Source organism: Drosophila innubila, assembly GCF_004354385.1.
Source record: "Drosophila innubila isolate TH190305 chromosome 3L unlocalized genomic scaffold, UK_Dinn_1.0 0_D_3L, whole genome shotgun sequence".
NCBI classification, from domain to species: domain Eukaryota; kingdom Metazoa; phylum Arthropoda; class Insecta; order Diptera; family Drosophilidae; genus Drosophila; species Drosophila innubila.
In genome coordinates this window covers 26,755,611-26,778,168 of record NW_022995376.1, presented here as the reverse complement: position 1 = coordinate 26,778,168, position 22,558 = coordinate 26,755,611, and the positions used below count along the sequence as shown (strand labels likewise).

Below are 22,558 nucleotides of genomic sequence, written 5' to 3'. Positions count from 1 at the left end.
TTTGTTAGAAATTAATGTTAAATTTCGTTCACTTTCTTCTACGTATACGAACATCACAGTTATTGGACAAACAATCTTTATAAGTATGTTGAGCAGCGTTTACGACCTATGATTTTAATGGTAGGTGTATTATTAACAGGTATTTTCGATCTGCACAGACAAAGTCTCTACATTGAATAAAAAATTTTTTTTTTTTGGTAAAGTAATTGCATTTATTGGGTGATCGTGCTAATCAAAGCACTTTCGTGTCATGACCATGGGCATAACCAAGCAGGGAACATTTTTGGTTTTTAGCAAGATGAAAATATATATAACGCGTTAAAATATGTGTTTATCAATCACCAGGCAAAGCCTCTATCAGGGTTGAACAGTTCTAGCTGATATCAGGCGTTCGGTTGAAATAAAAAAATAAAAAAAAAATTATTTTCCCGTAACTTAGGGATGTAAACTAAATTGTATTTTTAGGTAATTTATCACACTTAACATGAACTGAGGTCTTTACTCCCATTATATTGGGACTTGGTAGGCCAGTAGAAGATTTATGATAAAGATTTTTTTTTATCAATAACTGCTGATCTAAAAAATCCCAACTATAATGAGGGCACACACTTATTGCATTCAATTTCGATAGTTAGAAATTGTGTTTCAGTTTTGTTCTGCTCGTTTATCGCTTATTGAGAGACTAACGATGATTTTAAATAAGTTGCATCTTTTATATGTTTCTGGATCTAGTAGTAGTAGTCAATCATGCGCTAACTATTGTGCTCCTACTACCTACTATTTTCCAAATTGAGTACAATTCACAATGGGCGATTTTTCGATTTAAGCGGCACAAATTTTAAATGTAAAGCTAGAGACATGAATATTTTTATGTACGTCAGTTATAGCCTATTTCCACGACCACTCACATTTGGCTCATCTGGTCACATTTGGATGTGCCTCATTTTTGGCTTTCCACGACTAAATGTGAAACTGTTAAGACACTTAAAGCAAAGCAGCTGTTCGACTTCTGTGCACAAATTATAAAAAGCAGACGATAACAATATTTTATTATTTATTATGATATTATAATTGGCGCAAATTTAATGGCTACCGATTTTATTGATGAAAACAGCTGGTTAAGGTGATAATTGCTTTTTTTTTAAGAGTTTATCGATAAACATCGCGTGTTCGATAAAAAAATACTGAAATTCACCGGGTCGAATGACAAAATATCGGCTCATTCATTTTGGATGAGCCAACATCATCATCCGGATTTTGTACTGAAATGAAGTCCACATTCGGGCCGGATGATGAAAATGGCGTCGGATGAGCCAAATGTGCTGTCGTGGAAATAGCCTATTAGACTGAAATGGAATTTAGGTATTTTTTTTTTTGGAAATTGGACCACTCCTTCCCTATTAGACACTGGGAAAAAATAAAGATAATTGGACCACGCCTTAACTTTCCGTTCCTGAATTTGTACAAGCACGATGACCTTCTTTAAATACCATTTATTCGAAGAGGATAATGACATGATAGTCTACGGTCTTTAACAAATAACTTGTCATCTTTACTTGCTTGCACCAACGTGCACCACAAAAGTAATGGTCCACGGAACACAACTTCTTTGGTTAGATTTTTGATAAGAAATAAATTAACAAAAGCAGTGGACAACAACCACACAACACAGATATGGCAGCAAATATATATTTTAAATATCGGCAAATTTATCAAGCACGTTTTATTATAAATGAGCTGATAAATCAGCCGTCCTTTCGACAAAAAAATTTAATTTTTTAATATAACTGAAGTATTTGATAATGCCATTTTTCTAATTGTGCTACCATAAAATCTTGGACTTTATGCCGCCTCAACCGAAAAATCGCCCATAGTGCAATGTTGGCGATGGAAATTTAATACACCTAAAACAACATACAAACAAGAATTTGTAGGAAACTCGTTTATAGTTTTTAATGAATAAGACACATTAAATTTAATATAGTTCTGCGTCTTTAACTCAAACACATGTTTTTCGATTTATGAAAATCTTAAAGTTAATGAGCCATATTTCTATGACATATATTTGAGTGTATAATTCCTAAAAAAATGAGAATATATCGTATTTTTTTTTAGCACTTTTTCCTAGAGATTATATTTTCGAGTGAAGTATATACAGAGTATCTTTGAAGTCGTCACTGCGCTCAACAATTTTAATATCTTCAGTGATACAACAGTGTAAAACTGAAATTTGAGTTGAAGCGAGATTGCATTATTTTCACCAGATTTACATAAGGCTACGTCTCGATGAGCATCACTGCATTAACGTTACGCAAAACCATCTTGATTGTAACTTATATGAAGAATATTATGTATCATAACGGGAATAATAATGAACATCATATCAAGCTGACTGATAACAGAATTTGAATTCTTTATTTTTGGAAACCTGCTATGTAAGTATACATATATATCAATCTTGGGACTAATGTAATGTAATGTATTGGTCACTTCTTTGCCATCGAAAATAATAATGATAACAAAAATCAATTCACTCTAATTGAAAATTATACACTTAGAAAAATATTCCATCCTTAAATTAGGTAATTGAATGTATACCGTTTCATTCTTAAAATTTTAAGATTGCTGTGTACTATACATCTTGAATAAAGTATGAATCGACTTTAAATTTAGAATTCTGACTGCCCTGTAGCACCTTAGAATTCTCAACTCGTTCTAGCGAGGTCAAGGTCGCTTACCAACAAAATACACCATTATTAAATGGTATTTAATTTTGTTATTTTGATTAATATTAGTATACATACTAGTGTGTGTTTCAAGAGTAAAATTAATTAATTATGATAATGTTTTATTATAGAAACAAGTACATTTTCGATTTAGCTCAAATTTTGTGTACTTAAAGTAGTATGTTTCCAATTTTACAGACTTGAATTAAACCCAAAACTTACTTAAAGTATCCCGGAAAAATCGAAGTTGAAATAAGATTTATGTTTTCAACTTTAGAAATTGCGAACTTAGACAGCTTTTGACATCGTTTGCTTAAATATCGCCTGTTTAAGTACAGAAACCTTGATTTTTTATCCTAGTGTAGCATTGGCTATCTTAGATTTCATCCGCAGTTCCCCGAACTACTCGTTCCAGGATGATGGGTGTCGCTTCCTAGCATGAGGTTGTGTAGGTTTAGAATATTGTTGAATTATGCACTTCCTGCCAGGGAATAATACCGAAACTGGTACCGGAACCGTTAACCGAAATTATTTAGAGTACCGGAACCGAAACCGTAACCGAAATAAACTTTGTATAAAAACCGAAAACCAAAACGTTTGTACCGGTTCGCTTTTGGTACACTTTTCCAAAAATGATTTGTTGTTTTCTGTATGTATTTGTATATCATTTTGATAATTTTGCTTTCTATTAAGAAAAGCTTTAAATTGAAGTTAAGTTTATCTCGACAAAATACGAACAGATAGTACGCATGTAGTACGAAACCGATATTTGTTTCGGTTTGATTCCCTGCTTCCTGCTCAACCGCCGTTTTTTTCAAATGCTTTTGAAAGATTCAATCCAATACAAAAGTTAGTTGTTTTAAATTTTTAATAAAATAGCACTTGTTTAGCTAACTTAAAAGCGCTTCATGCAAATAACACTAGGCAACAAATTTGAACTTTTTGCCAATTATAAAAAACAAACCCAATTTTTTGGATAGATTTGGGACCCCAAATGACGAAAAAGATTTTTTAAAATTCGGTTTTTTTTTACTACTTTTTTTCAGAGGTGAGTCCACTTTTGTCATCATTACTCGAGAATGCCATTTTCAAAAGCTTTACTTTTTCTAAAAGGTAATGAATATATTTATATGTCATTTATATACAGTCTACAAAATTATTACATTTTCTTTTCTATTATTTTCATAGCTGCATCAATTATGATTCATTTAAGATATGATTCATTAAAATCTATGGAGAGGCGGCGATACAATATTAATTTGTGTCTAGGCATGTTTTTGTCGACTTTGATGACTTCCTTGTGGAGCGGCATGACCTTTAATATAAAAATTTTTTGTGATTTTTGAGATATCTTAACGAATCTCACACACTATCAATTTGTTGTTATTTTACACATTTTGACCATATTTTGTTCAAATCGGTCTACTATATCATATAGCTGACATAGGAGAGATCGGTTCAGAATCGGACTTTAGTATGAAAATTTCTGCGGTTTTTTGAGATATATCATCCAATCTCGCAGGTTGTGTATCTGATAATGTGTAATATATCCCTATCAAATCGGTTGACTTTTCAATATAGCTGCCATAGGAACGATTAGTCGAAAATCCAACTTTAGAATGAAAAACTTTTTTATTTTCTTAAATATTTCAACCAAACTCACAAACTGTGTATTCTATATTGTCCTTTACATCTTCGTCAATTTCGGTTCAAATCGGTCCACTATATGATATAGCTGCCATAGGGCCGATCGGTAGGAAATCATGCTCTAGTATGAAAAACTATTTTGTTTTTGGAGATATCTCAATCAAACATATAAATTGGGTATCTTTAATTGCCCATTACATCCTAACCAAATTTGGTAGAAATCGGACCACTATATCATATAGCTGCCATAGGAATGATTGATACGAACGGTCGATAAGCAACCTTTAGTATAATAAACTTTTATATTTTTTAAGTTATCTGTACCATACTTACAAATTATAAGCCTCGTATTGCCTTATACAACCTGTCCAAATTTGGTTGGAATCGGACTACTATAACATATAGCTTCCATGGGACCGATCAGTCGAAAATCAACCTTTGCGTAAAACTTGTTTCATTGTTTTTATGCTAATTTCTTAGTCGTCTCTCCATAGATTTTAATGAATCATACTTTAAACGACGCGTAATTAATGCAGCTAAATAAAACAGAAAATAAAATGTAACAAATTTTTTTTCGACTTTTCCTTGAATATTAATCAAAAAAAACTAAAGAAAAATTCATAATTTTCTTAATTCGAACATTTCTGTCTCTTGAACTACTGGTTTAAATCTTAAACTTTGCATTAATGAATTATATATATGTTCATTAGCTTTCAGAAAAAGTAAAGCTTTTAAAAATCAAATTTAAAAAAATCTTACATTGAAAAAAAAAATTTTTTCGTCATATGTGGCCCCAAATCTATCCATAAAAGTGGGTTTGGTTCTTGTAATTTTTTGGCTGTGGCCTAGTGTTATTAGAATAATATCTAGGTGTTGAAACAGACGTCAGAACAGACGGACATTGCTTTAAGCATGTAATATTTATTTACATCGGGCGTTTATGCCGCTATGACACCTGCCGTTTTGACATGCACCCGGGTATCCCACTGTGGAGTGCGCTCGACTGTCGTTGCAAGCGGTAGGCGGGCGAAGCAAGCAGGGGACGAGACCCAATTGATTTGATAACTTAGCAGACGACTTAGCTTAACAGAAGTTATTTCTAAATTAAACGCCGAGAAAACTTTTTGTAAAAATATATTTTCCACCGTTCATTTGCGAAAAGAAACTTACCTATCTACGACAAACAGATAAATAATATCTGATCAAAATATTTATGATCCACCATCATATAAACAACAACAGAGGCATATGCAATCGTGGCGGCACATCCACCGTTACATTCTCTAGATTTTAGGAATATCAGGGATGGAAAGAGGTTCTCCATCTAAGAGTAACTGGAGACCTGCACGAATACATTTCAAAAAGTATATTAGACATTCACTCCAAAATGTTGTACCTTTTTTGCTATATTCATTTTTTATGAATACATTTCAAAAAGTATATTAGACATTCACTCCAAAATGTTGTACTTTTTTGCTATATTCATTTTTTATGAATGTGAGTGACTATTGTTTGTGAATATATTTGTGACGTTTCTAGTGGTTGTGAATTCATTCTCACTAAAAGTTGTACAACTAAATATGAGTACAGCGTTTTTGATGTACACTTACTCAATGTACAAAGAATAGAGTTTTCTTAAATTATTTTTTTTCAATTAATTTATTTATTATAGTAAACTAAGATCAGTCGACAAAAAGTTATATTATGCATAAAATAAAACAAAATTTAAATAAAAACTAAATTAACAATCAAATAAGAAAACTTAAAAAAACGATGATAAGATTGAAAATATAAAAAAAGTAAAATTAAGTTAAGTTAAGTCTGGGGAATTCAAAAAATGAATTAATTGAACCAACATTAGTTGCAAGGATGGGAGAAACCTCAGAAAGATCCCAATCAGATCAACGAAAGAAAATAAGGAAAGTTATGTTGTGGTTGAAAAAATTTAGAATTAGACATTTAATAGTAGAAAGAGAGGCCTCTGTGTAGAAAACACGATCAAATCGATTGTAATCAGCACAGAGTACTCAAAAAGGTTCATGCAGAGAGTTGTTAGTAGTACAGGTGTTAAGAGAAAGAGAAATGAAGTTACGTGTACGTCTAGAAGGAACCGACAATTTAAATTGGCTCAGTAATACGGAGGAGTCAATATAACCCTTAAGCAATTTGGTAATGAACATAACACCCAGCATAGTGCAACGATTACTTAAAGATGGAAGGTTAATCTAAGAGTCTATCAGGATAGGGCGGAAAGTCCTAAACAGTAGCCTAGTTGTAGCCACGAAGAGCAAAAAGAAGAAACTTCTTTTGAACAGACTCAATTGAATCTTGGTGTACCAAATATTGTGGCGACAGTGATTAACAGAGTCAAAAGCCATACTTAAGTCAGTGTAATTGACATCAGTGTGCATTTTATTACGAAATCCTCTGATCACAAGAGAGGACACAAAACCGGGTTGGAAAGGTAAAATTAAAGAGCTACATAAGTGTTGAAGTTGAGAAGTAATCAGCTTCTCAAACACTTTTGGCATTGCCGACAATTTGGAGATACCCCTATAGTTTTCAACATCTGACTTAGAACCATTTTTGTGAAGTGGACTAACATATAATTAATTTGAATATATAATTAATATGAATAATTTTAGTAGTGGCGTAGAGGGTAATACAGAAGATTAACGCTTCATGTTTACAAAGTTATAGAACTGTCTGGGATTTTGAGCGAATTATATACGACAACGATTTAAATATTCATTATAAAGACGAGAGTTATGAGAAATAAAATGTCATCTGGCAGTAACATAGCGAGAGAAATCAGAAGGAGATCCCGAACACTTAAGCCTCTTACAATAGAGCGACTTCACATTTTTTAGCCGCGCTAGCTCCCGAGAAACCTCACGGAGGTCTATTAGTTCTCCTAGGAAGCTCACGGGGGACGCACTTATCAAAAAGCTAATTCACGATATTATAAAAATAGAAGTGGCCATGTTAATGTTTTGTGCAAGAGTAAAGTTGCGACCAGTCAGTTTGTAGAATTAACGGAAAGAATTTTCGGAAACATCGAGATCGAACCACGACATTAGTTGAGACAATAGGCTCATACCCAGGCAGCTCTAATACTAAGTCTAAAGTAGGATATTAGGGGTCTTCTGATAATACTAAAGGATCGATTCGTGTAATGGTAGTACTAGAGGGATCCGATGCAAAATTGCAGGTCAAGAAGATGATGTTTACAGTTTAGAACCGGGTTGACTTGGGACAAATGCAGCTCAATAAGTGAATTAATAAATTCATTTAAGCTTAACGGAACCAACACATCTGGTGAATCCGACCATACGACATTAGGCAAATTAAAATTACCGAATGCCAATAAGATGTCGTTATTGGATAGCATAGATGAAATCAATTATATAGCGCGCAGATGCTCTTGATAAATATACATATCTAAATCTGGCGAAATATATGAGCAGGTTATAAAAATTGAGAAACCATTTAAAGATATTTTAATGGCTACAAACTCAATATTTGAGGAAACGTGAACCGAAATTAGTTCCGAAGAATGGTTGGAATCAACGGCAGTAAGCACACCACCTCCCATTCGTGATAGACGATCACATCGAAACGAGGTGTACCTTCTGTGAAAAATAGACGAATCTGAAATTTTAGGCGTCATAACTTTGTAATATTCAAACAAAATGTATTATGTTTATTTGTTTTTTTTATGATCAAGGCATGTATTAATGTTTGAATTTAAAAACAACATTGAATTTTCTTCACAATTTCGTAGCTATTGGCTATTTTATTTTTTTATTTATTGTGCCGCTGTTGCTTCCTTTTTTTAAAATACTTTATTTTGAAATTGATGCTCTTGATTATTTATGCTGTGCAGCTCTTTACTGATATGCTAAATAAATTTTTGGGATACTGAGTTAGAATTTGACAGTACTCACTTACATTCATAAAATGTGAGTATTCTATGTACCCAGTGTAATGAATATATATGAATATTTATACAATTAGAACAGGGTACAATAAATTTTAAGTACCGTTAATAGGTTATCACTTTAATTTAAAAAATGAATATATGCAAGTCTCGAAACTTCGAAAATTCGACGTGCAAGTCTGTCAAATTTGGGATCAAATTTTACACTTCGAGTGAATTGCAGTCATAGGAAAAATCGGAAAACTTATAAAGTGAATCAAGAATCAATGAAAGTATCGTTAATTTTTCATTTTATCATGCGAATAATTTTTTTGTGAAACGGACTCACACTAGCTTTAGATTATGACTCACACTCAGGAATGAGTTTTTGAACAAAGTCATTGTACAGACAGTGTGAGGATTGATGGTGTTATGTGTTTCACATGATTTGTTTGAGTAATATGTTGTAATTTTTTGTTTAGTGTGCACTCATGCAGGGCTCTACTTTCTAACAACAAAAATTTCAAATTTGAATCAAAAAGTATGATGCCGAATAAATCGTACGAGGGGTGAAAAAACGTAGTAGACAGATTTGTAATGAGGTATCATGTCATTCAGCAGGTTCTGATTACAGATCAGGAGTACTGAATAAAAAACCTACCGAATGACCGCAAAATTTTGCCACTTTTATTCTTTTTTTACAGACAAAAACGACCGGATTTCAAAAACAAAAATTTTGGTTACAGTCTATTTCTAAGAAAAAATTTTATTGTCCGAATTTTCGGGTTGTGGCCGGAGACCCACTATGTATCATTTATTATTTATATTTATTATTTATATCTAAAATGAAGGCAAATTTTTCTTAACAGGTTAAAAATGTTTTATTTTAATAAAATATTGTACTTGCTATGTTCTGTGCAGGTAAATATAAGTGCCATAATATTATTAAATTTTATCACTAAGGACGGCAGTTCGCGTTAGTGACGAAAGCATCACGAAGGGTGCGAAAGGCGACTAACACTATATACAGCTAATTTGGAAAATTTGCTATGACTGTCCGATCAGATCGAGTTATATACCGATCGAAAGGTTTAGTCCTAACTTACAAAATGGCACACTAAAACTTTTTCTAACTAACCTGGGTCATGAGATATGGGGGTGTAAGTGGGAGGGGAAAAATTTAGATGATTGCAGCTAATGGGGCTGTTGGGGCCTATTGGTTTTTATTTTTAAAAAATTCAACTTAAAAATACGCGTCGATTGATACCTCAATCACCCAAATCCCATAACTGGTTCAAAAGATAAATAAATTTGAAAATTTTAGTGGACTTCTCAAAATGAAATGAAAAGTCAGTTTGTTTGTCTGTTTGTCTATTTGCATCAAAGCGCTAAAGAAGCTTAAATGTAATGATGGGGATTTATTTCTTTTCGAAAATCTAGAAATGTTGGTTCTACGACTTTTTGAAAAAACCGCTAGTTTAGCGGGAAAACGCTAAATCCTGCTAAAATTAAAACCTCAACAGTTTGCAAACCATAAAAGCTACCGAAATGTTTTATATATCATTGGAAAGGTGTGATTGAGGGCTTTTATGCTTACCTCTAAACTAAAGTACTCAGGTAACATTTTACAGGTGAAATAAAGTTTTTTAGCTTACATTTTGGCGATTTCTGAAAAAACGGCTCTTACGATTTCTGTTAAATTTTAATATGTTGTAATACATTTCGCGTTTTTTGGTATATGAAACATAAAATTTGGTTGAGGGGTTTGGAAGATATTACCTGTTAAGTGAATAAATACATTTATCTATCGGTCGAAAATCACGTTTTAGTACGAAAAACTTTTTGGTTTTATGAGATATCTCAACTAAACTGATACAATATGCATTTAACTTGGTTTTATATATCCTGACCAAAGTTGGTTTAAATCGGACCACTATATCATATAGCTGTCATAGGACCGATCAGGTCAAAATTAGGTTTTAGTATGAAATACTTTTTTGTTAAGTGAGATATATTGACCAAATTGATAACATATGCATTTAGGTTAGTTTTAAGAATCATGACCGAAGTTAGTTCTTATCGGACCACTATATCACATAGCTGTCATAGGACCAATCGGGCGATAATCAAGTTCTACTGTAAAAAACTTTATTGTTTAATGAGAAATCTTAACCAAACTAATACAATATGCATTTAACTTGGTTTTATATATCCTGACCAAAGTTGGTTCAAATCGGACCACTATATTATAGCTGTCTTAGGACCGATCGGTCCAATATTAAGTCTTAGTATGAAAAACTTTTTTGTTTTACGAGATATCGTAACCAAACTAATAGAATATGCATTTAAGTTAGACTTAAATATTCTGACCAAAGTTAGTTCTAATCGAACCACTATATCATATAGCTGTCATAGCACTGATCGGGCGAAATCCAAGTCTTAGTATGAAATACTTTTTTTTTTCATAGTAAGTACGGGGTCATCGACAGTAGATTATGCTAGGGGGCGCAGCCCCCTAGTTTTTTATTATAATTAAAGAACAATTTTTTTTTTAATATGAAATACGTTGAACAACTAAATTTATATATTTTACTATTTGCCTGCATTAATGATAAAGTTACAATGTCAAAAGCAAAAGCAATTGCAAAAATTTCTGATATCCCACAAAAAAACCTCTACACGTGGTAAAAGTCTAGTGACAAAAGCAATTTCTAGCCCCAAAATTTCTGATATCCAATTTTGTGACGAGCAAAATTCAGTTTAATCTAAAAATTTTAAATAAAAATATAAATTAATAAAAAAAAAACGAAAATTGGCATTCGGCACTGCGCAAAAATTAATTTTTATGTACAAAGAAGCTCACCCTTTTTGCTCACAGTGCACAATGCCAATTTTCGCCTTTTTTTTATTAATTTATATTTTTATTTAAAATTTTTAGATTAAACTGAATTGCATATCAGAAATTTTGGGGCTAGAAATTGCTTTCGTCACTAGACTTTTACCTCGTGTAGAGGTTTTTTTGTGGGATATAAATACATCTGTCATGAGTAGAATGCAAGTATGGATTGTTCGCCATTCCGCAAGTAAATAATATGGAGTTACTTGACTTTTTACGTACCCATAATGTTATTTTGACCGAAAAAACGTGTTTCAATTTTAGTGACTCAAGGGTCGAAAACATTTTCAATATTCGCTGCTATATTCTTTAATATACGAGTAATGCAGAATTATATGGAAACAGAAAACAACAAATAATTTTTGGCAAAATGTCGCGAAGCTGTACCGGTCATACGTTTCGCTATTCGTATCCTGATCAAGAATTTATTTTGATTCCTGGTTCGATGATAAATATGAAACGGTTAATTTCGAGTAACGGTTCCGTTAGAGAATCTATTATTATCCACCTAATTAAACAAAAATTAATTAAAATAATAATAGGTTACATTTAAATCTTAAAATTCCTTTAGGTTAATTACAAAAGTTTTATTTTTTCGTAAAATATTTAATTAGCTCAGAATATCAGGGAAAAATAAAAACAAATCAATTTTTTTTTTGTATTAAATTGAACCAAGGTTCACAACCTTCGGTTCGGGGGTGAATATACCGGTTCGCGAGCTGAATCTAAGTTTTTTTGTATGACTTGAACTACTGAGCCTTACCAAAGATTTCGTGTAAATCTGAAATATAAAATTGGGACGGTTTTTAATAAAACATTCGGACGTCCTAGATCAAAGTTGACTTCAAACTTCAGACACAAGATAAAAGTTAGGTAATTTCGCAAGAAGAGTTCAAAATTATCACGATTCAAATAATTGCACAACAACAACAAAATATATAGTTTAAAATATTTAAGTCTTGACATCAAAGGAACTAAAGTCATTGAAAAGATTTTTAATCGCCTGAACTTAAATATGTACTTTATAAACAGTATATTACTTTTCATCAAGGCTTTCTGAAATAAAGAAAAAAAAAAAAGATAAAAAATAAGTAATCATGTCAATTGTCCCAAAAGCGGGAATCGACGAAGCAGTTCCACCATGGATGAAACTAGACTGGAGTCCTGAAATAGAGCGAGCAATTTACAAGGATTGGGCAAAATATTACTCCCGGAGACGCAGGGAAAATTATGCCATGCACTATTATGATAAAGCATTTACTCTCGCCCCAGAAGATTTTATGACCCTTTACTATCGAAGTCAATGTCACCGTAAAATTGGTAAGACCAACGCAGCTCTAGCAGATTGTAAGAAAGCGCAAAGTAAGTGCACATACATTATATACATATATATTTAATGTAAGCGTACTTTTCCCAATTGTCATCAAATTTAAGAGATTGTTCAGAGGTCACTTCCGGAAAATTATCCAATTAACCTGGAAATTTGCGATGCCATTTACGAATTAAATCAATTTGAAAACTTTAAAGCTGAAGTCCATAATAACACACGCCTTTTTTCGAGTAACAAATCGAAATCTTTTGAAGATCGACTGATCGTGGTATGTTTTATTTGCTTGATTATTCATAGTTACAAGTGCATTAAATAATTGCTCATTAAGGTTGATGGGAATATAGAAGATACTCTAGGAGATGGGTTAAGCCCTTTTATTTTAGAGAACGAAAAACTTATTAACCATATGAGAGAAGTTATTAATGATGAAATGAAGGTTGATGAGCGCCCGCTCTGGAAAATATTAAAAGAACAGGACAAATGCGATATTCTGAGTGTTCCTGAGATCGAAGTTAGTTTCACCATATTATAGACTGTTTTTTCATCCCGGTTCCCAAAGATTACTAGGCTTTAATTAGTTTGTGTCAATATAATAGAACGAAGAAGCCATCTCTAATCCTTTTTATAAGGAATATGAATTTATATATATATACTCCAACAGCCAAGTCAATATAGTCCGTTTGTTTGTCGGTCCGTCCATATGAATACCTTAGAACTTAGGACTAAAAGATCTAGAAATACTTAAACTGGTGTTTAGTGGTGTTGCATGAATGCAGAAAATGCAGTATTTTGCCAAGCTCCCATCGAATAAAAATTATATTACAAGGGAAATTTAGAGATAAAGCGTAGAGTTTGACCACATATGAAACATATCGCTGGCATGATGTTCATTATGTTCGGATAATAAGCTCGAAAGTTATCTAAAAACAATTTTACCCAGCCAGTTCTAAGGAAGAAGATGACACTGACACTACAACGTACAAAGCTTACGGCTAAGTAGTGCTTTTATTTGTAATGAAAAATAAAAGTCTAGAGTTTTATATATATAAAAAAATTTAAATTTTTGTTTAAATATCTTCCTAAATATTCAGGATAGAAAATTCAAAATTACAAAAATTTAAAAATTTCTGAATATAAGGGCCTTGGGTACCGGGAGTCTCAAAGTCGAACGTACTCGACTTGTGGTGCTCTTACTTTTTTTACTTACCTTAGTTTATTAGGAAAAACTCTTGTCTCCCCGTGAAATGGCAAGAAAACGTCGTGCTTTTAATTTATGTAATCAAGTTTACTTGGATAGATCATGGGCAGACGTCGTTTTCTTAAAAAATTTAAGAACGTAAGTAAGCGTAATATGAAATATACTTCTTAATTAAAACTGGATAATATAGTAAATTCAATTTACTATATTGTCTTCAAGCCAAACAAACAATTAACTGTTTCAAACAATTTTTTTTAAATAAACATAATACAGATATATTCTTTAGCTTTCAGAAGATTGTATGTAAAGGCTTTTTAAGATCAAATGTTAAAAAATGCAATAATTCTTCTGAAAAACGCTAACATATAATTCGAAATCCTAGTGTAATCGAAGTCTTTAATGAATAAACTCACATAAAAATATTTCTTAATTTCAGCAACCCAACCGTACTTATGGAGCAATGCAAAAATTCAGATACATTCTTGGGCACACTAACTGTGAAGCAATATGAAGTGATTAAAAGATTTTTGGTAAGTCTAAAAAAATTGGTAGTTTACAAAGGAAAAAAAAATTTTTTTTTCCATATTTATTATATTATTTGTAAGAAATATTAGTAAATAACACAAATACAATTTTTTTTAAGGAGTGGCAAATAAAAACTAAAACAACTCGCATGTACTTCACCTTTTTTTCACCTTTCGTGAAAACTGAAGATATTAAATAGCATAAATTATTTCGACATAGAAAAAAGGTTTTGTTGACTTAATTTATAAACTTTAATATATAATTTATATCATATTCTCAAATATCTTTTTTGGAATTCGATTTCACTCTACTTGTACACGGCTCTAAAGATCGTCCTTGGCGGATGGGGCTATATCATACTATGCAAGTCGTTGTTCAACATTTGACCAAAGATTTTCAATCGGATCGGGCTCGGAACATTGTACTGACTACTCTATCAATCTAAAATCTTACATTCCAAGCCATTTTTTAACAGTTTTGGCTATGCACACCATGTCGCCACCTAGTTGAAAAGGTAAAATTGTTTCAAAACAGCCACATTTCTTGACTAATGAAGTCCAAAAAATTTTTACGGGTCTTCATCAGCAATATTACTTTCAATCCCACTGAAAATGGTTAAATACAGACTCTCAGTCCAGACAATACGTTTACAATCATAGTCGGTTCAATTTATGTGCTCTTAGAATATGCAAATGCAATATGCGCACAGTGCAGAATGCCAATTTTTCGTGTTTTTTTTTTTTAAATAATTTATTTGTCTTAATAATATTGAATTAAAAAACTTTTTTTTTAATCTCCATTTTTTGATGATGCTTCAGTTTTTATACCATAACTTGCGTTGTCACAGCCAGACGCAGGCAAAACGGGGTAATGAACTTATAGAATTGATTACCAAAGCGTCCTGTAGAAGTAGAATAATGGCGTGATGTGGCGGGAGCTAATTACACTAGGCAACAAATTTTGACTTTTTTCTTCTAAACTGAACCAAACCCAATTTTTATACCCTGAGCCCATTGAAAATGGGCAAAAAAGGGTATAATGTGTTTGGCAGAATGTATTTAACAGGCAGAAGAAGGGGTGGCAGACCTCATAAAGTATATATATTCTTGATCAGGATCAACAGCCTAGTCGATCTAGCCCTGTACGTCTGTCTGTCAGTCTATTTGAACGCGTCGATCTCAGATACTATAAGTGCTAGAGACTTCAAAGGGGAGTGCAGGTTTGTGAATACCATACGCAGGTCAAGTTTGTTTCCAATGTTTGATAGCACGCCCCCCACAAATTGCACAATACAATATACAGGCTCAATTTTTGACATAGCACTCCCTAACTGAACAATCAGTTGAGAAGTATGCGTATTAAACGACCCTGAAAATTTCAAAGCGATTGACCCATAAATAGAGAAGTTATTTCGGAATACCACCAAAAAAAACCTCTACACGAGGTAAAAGTCTAGTGACGAAAGCAATTTCTAGCCCCAAAATTTCTGATATCCAATTTTGTGACGAACAAAATTCAGTTTAATCTAAAAATTTTAAATAAAAATATAAATTAATAAAAAAAGGCGAAAATTGGCATTGTGCACTGTGAGCAAAAAGGGTGAGCTTCTTTGTACATAAAAATTAATTTTTGCGCAGTGACGAATGCCAATTTTCGTTTTTTTTTTTTATTAATTTATATTTTTATTTAAAATTTTTAGATTAAACTGAATTTTGTTCGTCACAAAACTTCGTCACTAGACTATTACCTCGTGTAGATGTTTTTTTTTGTGGGATATCAGAAATTTTTGCAATTGCTTTTGCTTTTGACATTCTAACTTTATTATTAATGCAGGCAAATAGTAAAATATATAAATTTAGTTGTTGAACGTATTTCATATTTAAAAATTTGTTTTCTTTAATTATAAAAAAAAACTGGGGGCTCCACCCCTGCTCGCTTTGCTCGCGTTGCTACAGCCGAGCATACTCTACTGTCGGAGACCCCGTACTTACTATGAAAAAAAAAAGTTTTTCATACTTAGACTCGGATTTCGCCCGATCGGCCCTATGACAGCTGTATGATATATTGGTTCGACTAGAACCAACTTTGGTCAGGATATATAAGTCTAACTTAAATGCATATTCTCTTAGTTTGGTTAAGATATCTCGTAAAGCAAAAAAGTTTTTCATACTAAGACTTAATATTGGACCGATCGGTCCTATGTCAGCTATATGATATAGTGGTCCGATTTGAACCAACTTTGGTCAGGATATATAAAACCAAGTTAAGTTACTGTCGGAGACCCCGTACTTACTATGAATAAAAAAGTTTTTCATACTAAGACTTGGACTTCGCCCGATCGGTCCTATGACAGCTATATGATATAGTGGTTCGATTAGAACCAACTTTGGTCGGGATATATAAGTCCAACTTAAATCCATATTCTATTAGTTTGGTTACGATATCTCGTAAAACAAAAAAGTTTCTTATACTAAGACTTAATATTGGACCGGTCGGTCCTATGACAGCTTTATGATATAGTGGTTCGATTAGAACCAACTTTGGACAGGATATATAAGTCTAACTTAAATGCATATTGTATTAGTTTGGTTACGATAACTCGTAAAACAAAAAAGTTTTTTATACTAAGACTTAATATTGGACCGATCGGTCCTATTACAGCTATATGATATAGTGGTTCGATTTGAACCAATTTTGGTCAGGATATATAAAACCAAGTTAAATGCATATTGTATTAGTTTGGTTAAGATTTCTCATAAAACAAAAAAGTTGTTCATACTAAGACTTGATTTTCGTCCGATCGGTCCTATGACAGCTATATGATATAGTGGTCCGATTTGAACCAACTTTGGACAGAATATATAAAACCAAGTAAAATTCATATTGTATCAGTTTGGTTGAGATATCTCATAAAACGAAAAAGTTTTTCGTACTAAAACGTGATTTTCGACCGATAGAAAAATGTATTTATTCACTTAACAGGTAATATCTTCCAAACCCCTTAACCAAAATTTATGTTTTATATACAAAAAAACGAAATTGTACGTATTACAACATATTAAAATTTAACAGAAATCGTTAGAGCCGTTTTGTCAGAAATCGCCAAATAGTAAGCTAAAAAACTTTATTTCACCTGTAAAATGTTACCTGAGTACTTTAGAAAAAAAGTTTAAAGGTAAGCATAAAAGCCCTCAATTACACCTTTACAATGATATATAGAACATATCGGTAGCTTTTATGGTTTGGAATTTTTTTTCAATTTTAGCGGGATTTAGCGTTTTCCCGCTAAACTAGCTGTTTTTTCAAAAAGTCGTAGAACAAACATTTCTAGATTTTCGAAAAGGAATAAATGCCCATCATTACATTTAAGCTTCTTTAGCGCTTTGATGCAAACAGACAAACAGACAAACAAACTGACTTTTCATTTCATTTTGAGAAGTCCACTAAAATTTTCAAATTTATTTATCTTTTGAACCAGTTATGGGATTTGGGTGATTGAGGTATCAATCGACGCGTATTTTTAAGTAAAATTTTTAAAAAATAAAAAAATTTACCAAAAAGCCCCAACAGCCCCATTAGCTGCAATCATCTAAATTTTTCCCCTCCCACTTACACCCCCGTATCTCATGACCCAAGTTGGTTAGAAAGTTTTAGTATGCCATTTTGTAAGTTAAGACTAAACCTTTCGATCGGTATATAACTCGATCTGATCGGACAGTCGTAGCAAATTTTCCAGCTTAGCTGTATATATAGTTAGTCGCCTTTCGCACTCTTCGTGATGCTTTCGTCACTAACGCGAACTGCCGTCCGCAGTGATTTACATTTAATTCAATAAATACATTTGCATGGCAAATCAAACGTGCGAGCGAGACAGCATGTTCACGTTTGTATGCAAGGCGCGCACAAAGACAGTACGAAATAGTACCCATTTTCTTTTGGGTTTCGATTTCAAGTACTATATGAGCTAGAGACTTCAAATTTGTTACGTAGGTTTTTGGATACAGGTGAAGTTTCAGGTCAAGTTTGTTTCCAATTTTAGGTGCCACGCCCCCTTCGCCCACAAATTGCACAAAACGATTTACAGGCGCAATTTTTGACATAGCACTCCCTAACTAAACAATCAGTTGAGAAGTATGCGTATTAAACGACCCTGAAAATTTCAAAGCGATTGATCCATAAATAGAGAAGTTATTTCGGAATTTACATTTAATTCAATAATTACATTTGCATGGCAAATCGAACGTGCGAGCAAAGACAGTACGAATTAGAACCCATTTTTTTGGGTACCAAATAAGAATCAAGCGATAAGCAAAAATATTATCGATATCATGTAATGAAAATGTTAATGTATAATTTATGTATATACAAATATACAATTTGATTAAAACATAATTGTGTTAATATATAAATATGTATCTTTGCATGGCAAAAATCAGCAGAAGCTGATAGCTATGCATGAAATTGCATGAGAGAAAAAGCGATCATTTTGCAGCACTACTTTTGCATCTTTGCCGAGCACTGAAAGCTGCAAAATAATAATTTTAATTATTAATATTTCCGATTCCTTACACATATATATAATAAGTATCTGCTTATTATCGTTGTAAAAAAAAACTTAGCATTTTCCGCTTTAAGAATCTCATAAAATTAAACATTGTCTTTTATTTCAAATTTCGCGCGCACTACAGCAGCATTTGGCAGGCTTGAATTTGTTGCGTATGAGGGAGAGAGTGAGAGAGGAAAATGGGTGCTGCCAGATTGCAGGCTGAGCGAAGTTGTAGTTTGTGGCTACTCTTGACACACTCTACAGCGATTGAAAACGATTACGATTACGACTTGCGATTTACTAATTTATCAATTTCTAATTAATTTTAAATAAGTTTAATATAATACCGAGTGATGTATTTGTTTAGTGGGGCATTAATAACGTAGTCTGCAGTGATAAGCACAGTGATTTAAGAAAACCGAAAGTATACCCTGAGCCCATTGAAAATGGGCAACAATCAACTTTTATAAATGAGTACATGGGCTCAGGGTATCCTACTGTCGAGCGTGCTCGACTGTAGCCGCACCTCACCGCGAGCAGAGCGAGCCGGGGGTAGGCGAGCGAAGCGAGCAGGGGGCGGAGCCCCCTTGTTTGATTTGATATGGGGCACCATACGACAAAAAAAAAAAATTTTTTTTAGAATTTTTAAAAGTTTGTTTATTTTTTCCTGCCGTTTTTTTTAGAGGTGCGCCCACATTTGTCATCATTACTTGAGAATGACAAAACTGATAGTCAAAAGCTTTACTTTTTGAAAGCTATTGTAATTTATCCACACACAGTGTAAGAAATAAACCAGTAGTTTTAGAGCTATCAATTTTTGAATTAAGAAAATCATATTTTTTTTTTGGTTTTTTTTTTAGCCCTTTTTACTTTAAAATTCAAAGAAAACTCCAAACTTAAAAAAATTTAAAAAAAAAGACTGGCATAGAATAAAAAAAAAAATGTTTTTTGTCGTATTGGGCCCCATATCTATCCAAAAAAGTTTGGTTCGGTTCAGTTCAGATTTGGAATGTTGCCTAGTGTTATCTTTCATAAAAGTTAAAAAGTAGCGTAATTTAAGTGATTTTTTCACACCATTTTTGCACATCATTTTATTTAATTTTTGGCTGTTCTAGAAAATGATGCACGCCCGATCTCCGATGTATTTCATGCGATATAAAAAGTATACTAACAAGGCTCTGTTAGACAAATTCCGGGAGGCCCTTCTCAATCGTGTTCAATACCAAACTCGTCGAAATATGAATTCAGTGTTAAGAACCATAAGACGTCTTCGCACCGAACAAAATTTAACGGTAAGTATTTGTCAAAACAATAAATGATCACAGAGCATCCTCCCCCAAAATACGTTACAATCCGTAATATATGTAGTTTTGCTTAATGCAAGAACTGCATAAAAAGCGCATCTCTGTCACATTTGACATGTAGAGTTCACAATAAAATTCAATTGCAATTAATGGTCTACGGGAAGGACTTTCTCGCATTTACATATAAGGGAAACCGATTAGATTCCCACAATTCAAAAAGAATGGATTGAAAATGATTGCTCAGGTATCATTTGTATTCCTTTCGCGTTTAATCAAGTAAAATAAGTCGATGATAATGACAGATTTTCATTCATTTTTTTTGTTTCTTTTATAATGCAAAAAAATTTACAAAAAATCCATCCTACACGTAATCTTTAAATTGCAAATGGGCATTTCCAGGATCGAGAATGCGACATTTTTACGTCTTTAACTGAAAAAAAATGTCAAAAATTTACATTTTCAAAAATGGGTTCTTACGTGTTTAATGCATTTTATCAACACTATTTTTTGTTTTTTATAAAAGACGAACTTTGAAGACTTGTCGTTTTCGAATTATTTATAGAAAACAATGCATTGAGAACGCGACGCGTACGTTTGACTTCATCTTGAAAAATGCGAAACATCGTGAACGTGACATTTCCACTTAGTTTTTGACAAGAATTTTTATCAAATTGTATTTAGAAAATCAAAGAATATTACTTCAAAACTAAAAAATAAATCTAAATTTAATTGTTTTCTTTTTCATTTTGATTAACTTGTTGATGCTGAAATAGAGATTTTGTCAAATAATCGATATAATACTACACTTCTTTTTGGAAGTCAATTTTTCAGAAAACAGTCAAGAATATAGAAAAACTCAATTTATTTAAATTTGCAGTCGGTGTGTGCGTTTAAGTGGGTTTATTTATGTGGAAATTATTTAAACAAGTAACTTAAATTCGGTCCGGAAGAAAATTTGACAAGATGTGAGCTTTTGATTTATTTTTAAGATTTTGGTCGTGGTGGACCTTTATCTGGAAATGCCCAAATTTGTTTTATTTTGATCGAAAAATAATACAAATCGTAATAGATAAATATACGTGATGTTTATTTTTTCACTACAATATACTGTCAGATTTTTTAAAATTACACAATAAAATCATTATTATTGATAAAAACTAATAAAAATCAATAATTTTTAAATCAATGCAAATATTTCCTTGAAAAGATCAACATGGTGATTTTAGAATATTTATTTATTTTTTATTAATTTATAACCGATTTCGTCGTAGATTTCGATCTTGACAAACTCTTGTCGCTTTTTTTCTCTATACAAATTGATCCAGTCTTGTGTACATACATATGTTGCATGTTCATCTGTTCATATAATGTTTATAGGAAGTAACTTAATTTTACTATATTCAATTTACTTTTTATTTAGACTGGTACAGGCTACCATACAGTCACGTGCACTCGATAGTACCCTTTCCGCCAATTTTTTTTATTTTCTTTTAGAAACTTTCAAAATATGTTGAGGACGTTATGGGAGAATATGTGGTACTGAAAACTAATCGAATAATGCCATGGAAATTTGAATTTCTTAATGAAGTATATAATACATTGGCATTGGCATTGGCCGAGCAATATCACATTCCGACAAACTTTCGTGAGAATGATAAGAATGCTCTTCTTAACCTTTTACACCTTGATACGGATAAATTAAAGGATATCCCCGAGTTCGTGTTTGGAGACCGTTCCACATATCAGAGCGCAATTATATTGGATTCTGGCATGACGAGATCCAGGTTAATCATTTTGATTCAATAATATAACACAATTTTGAGCATTACTTACTTACAGGCGACAGATATTGCGACTTGAAAATCGCATGACATTTGCAAGATACTCGATTGAGAAATGCTATTTACTTCATCAAATTGCTAGTATTCACCTTGAGTCAAACCACTATGATGAGTGCTATTTTATCGCTCGAAAGGCGATTGAAGGTTTGAAATGGATTAAAATAAAAAATTTCTATTAGTTAATTTTAAATTGTTTTTATTTTCAGAAACTAAAAATTGCAACAGCATTATATGGAGCTTTCTCAGCACCATTCTTATTGCAAAAGCTAATGCCTCCCTTAACAAAAGTGAACGTGTAAAGGAGGATTTGAAATGGGCACTTCAAATTGCCAAGACCCTCGACTCAAATGATCTCACTGAATTTGTGGAAATGTGTATTTCTTGTAATGAGCCTAATATTTGTTCGAAAGCTTCCAGCTTACCTGTAAGTAAACGGGGAAGCAGAGCCTCGTCTTTGCCCTCAGGCTTTCAAGTGAAAATCTAAGTGTGATTGTTTCTTTTCACTTTTGACACAAATAAAAAATCCAAATTTTCAGTGTACAAAATTTGTCTTTTTTTAAAACCTCAAGGGGTGGGAGTGGTGGAATGCAAATTAGCAAAACTGCAAACCTTATGATTTTTGGAGA

The 22,558-nt window shown here is 32.4% G+C and overlaps 1 protein-coding gene across 1 annotated transcript; it reads left to right on the top strand.

Annotated features, from left to right (window-relative positions):
* Positions 1 to 95: 95 nt before the first annotated feature.
* Positions 96 to 22,477, top strand: LOC117789106. Its single transcript, XM_034628149.1, has 10 exons — positions 96 to 120; positions 12,305 to 12,550; positions 12,623 to 12,786; positions 12,847 to 13,029; positions 13,739 to 13,854; positions 14,153 to 14,246; positions 19,903 to 20,079; positions 21,586 to 21,875; positions 21,931 to 22,076; positions 22,139 to 22,477. The coding sequence occupies exons 2-10, from the start codon at positions 12,334 to 12,336 to the stop codon at positions 22,414 to 22,416; spliced, it is 1,665 nt and encodes a 554-aa protein (XP_034484040.1). The 5' UTR covers positions 96 to 120; positions 12,305 to 12,333; the 3' UTR covers positions 22,417 to 22,477.
* The last annotated feature ends 81 nt before the right edge of the window (positions 22,478 to 22,558 follow it).